Below are 1,683 nucleotides of genomic sequence, written 5' to 3'. Positions count from 1 at the left end.
TGTGTGTGTGTGTGTGTGTGTGTGTGTGTGTGTGTGTGTGTGTTCTCCCTGGATATTTGTGCTCAGTCGAGCATTAATCAAGGCTGAGAGCGACGTGAAGAGATTGAATGAGAAGGCTGCACCTGTTTTCCAGCTGCTTGACAAACACGGCGTTAACACCGTGCCAAGCAACATCACAATCAGCCGGCTGAGACAAAAACACACCAAGAGAAAACATTTTCAGATTAAAAAATAAAAGGATTTTAAATAGATTGTCTTCAGATTAACAGCATAAATTCTCAACACAGTGAGGAAGCTTTTATTCCCACACAGCCCGTCAGCTGGAGCTTTTTGTATTTTTGAGCAAATCATCACGTTTCCATGTTAAAGTGGCTGAAAATGTGTTAACAATGACACAACATGAGTAAACAAGATCAAACCTGGCTTTATTCAGTCAGTTGCTATAATTCTGGGATGAGGGGGTTGGGTTTTTATAAAAAATACAACACATTGAGCTCAATAATTCTTTCTAAATGTGACTTTTTTCCTGCAATAATTTWAAAAAAAAGTATTCTGACTTGTTTTTGTGTCCACACAGGTGYCATTAGACCTGGACTTGAATGTCCACGCTCAGTCTTAATTGTATCTTCACCCATAACTATGTCCAATTTGTCCGTCATGAGTTTCCCAGGTGATATAGAACTGGTTGAAATTTAAAACCTCTCCTTCTGTGTTTGTGTGTGTTTGTGTAAAAAAAAAAAAAAAGCCTGTAACATCATGTCTCAGAGTCCGGAGGGCAGTTTCACCATGGTGATCCCACATCAGCGCAGGAACTGCAGCTTCTCCATCATCTACCCGGTGGAGATCCGACTGACAGATCTCAGCTTGGGAGAGGCCAAAATCAATGAGATCCGTCCGCTGGTGAGACACACAAATACACAATCAAGACTTTTCTTTTTTTTTTTTTTTTACATTTTAAACATTTTACACAAGGACTCGTTAATTTACAGATTTACATTTTTATTTTAATTTCAGCAGTTAGTTATGTAAAAGTGATGGAATACAATATTTCCAGCATTTAAGCTGAGGTCAGTATTTGTGATTTGGTCGTTTGGTCAAACTCAGTAAGAGTTATTTAAAAGAAGAAAAGAGAGTGGTTGAATTAAARTATTTACAGTTCTGACAAATTTAAATGAATTGTATGTAACTTGCAAAAATACTACCACACTTTTGGTAACAAAAAATACAACTTCCCAGCTGAAAAACACTTCAGTTATTCGACAAAMGGAACATAAATCTCTCTGAACTACAAAAATATAAAAGTGATGTTCATCTTTTTTTATGAGCCTGAGCTAAATAAGATGCCTGAGGATTTTGGCAGCTTGTCTGACACCAGCTGGCATGATGACACCATGATTAACTGAACAGGAACAGTTTGCCAAATTTATGCCAAATAAATACTGTGTAAATTTTGAGGAAACTTGTACCTGTTTCCAAGTCTAATTTCAGGGAAAATAAACAGCCTTACACAAAATTACATGCAGGTCAAAGGGAAAAATGAAAACTTAAGGATTTCTCTAGTATGCTTGTTGTCATTTATTTTGTAAAAAAAAAAAAGTTTGATGTTTCAAATATTTAAAGGGGCAATATTATGTGTTTCTCAGGCATATATTTAAATACTATACCATAATAAAGTATATATGT

General features: G+C 35.9%; 1 protein-coding gene across 1 annotated transcript in view; it reads left to right on the top strand.

Annotated features, from left to right (window-relative positions):
• Nucleotides 1-1,683, top strand: part of LOC106513622 (corticotropin-releasing factor-binding protein) — a gene marked incomplete in the record, with an annotated part of 6,904 nt that overhangs the window by 3,081 nt on the left and 2,140 nt on the right. The window contains 1 exon segment of the mRNA XM_014002548.1: nucleotides 746-900. Within this exon segment, the coding sequence (XP_013858002.1) occupies nucleotides 746-900 (155 nt within the window).

Source organism: Austrofundulus limnaeus, unplaced genomic scaffold, assembly GCF_001266775.1.
Source record: "Austrofundulus limnaeus strain Quisiro unplaced genomic scaffold, Austrofundulus_limnaeus-1.0 Scaffold14, whole genome shotgun sequence".
Taxonomy (NCBI): Eukaryota; Metazoa; Chordata; class Actinopteri; order Cyprinodontiformes; family Rivulidae; genus Austrofundulus; species Austrofundulus limnaeus.
This window is presented reverse-complemented; position numbering and strand designations above follow the sequence as displayed.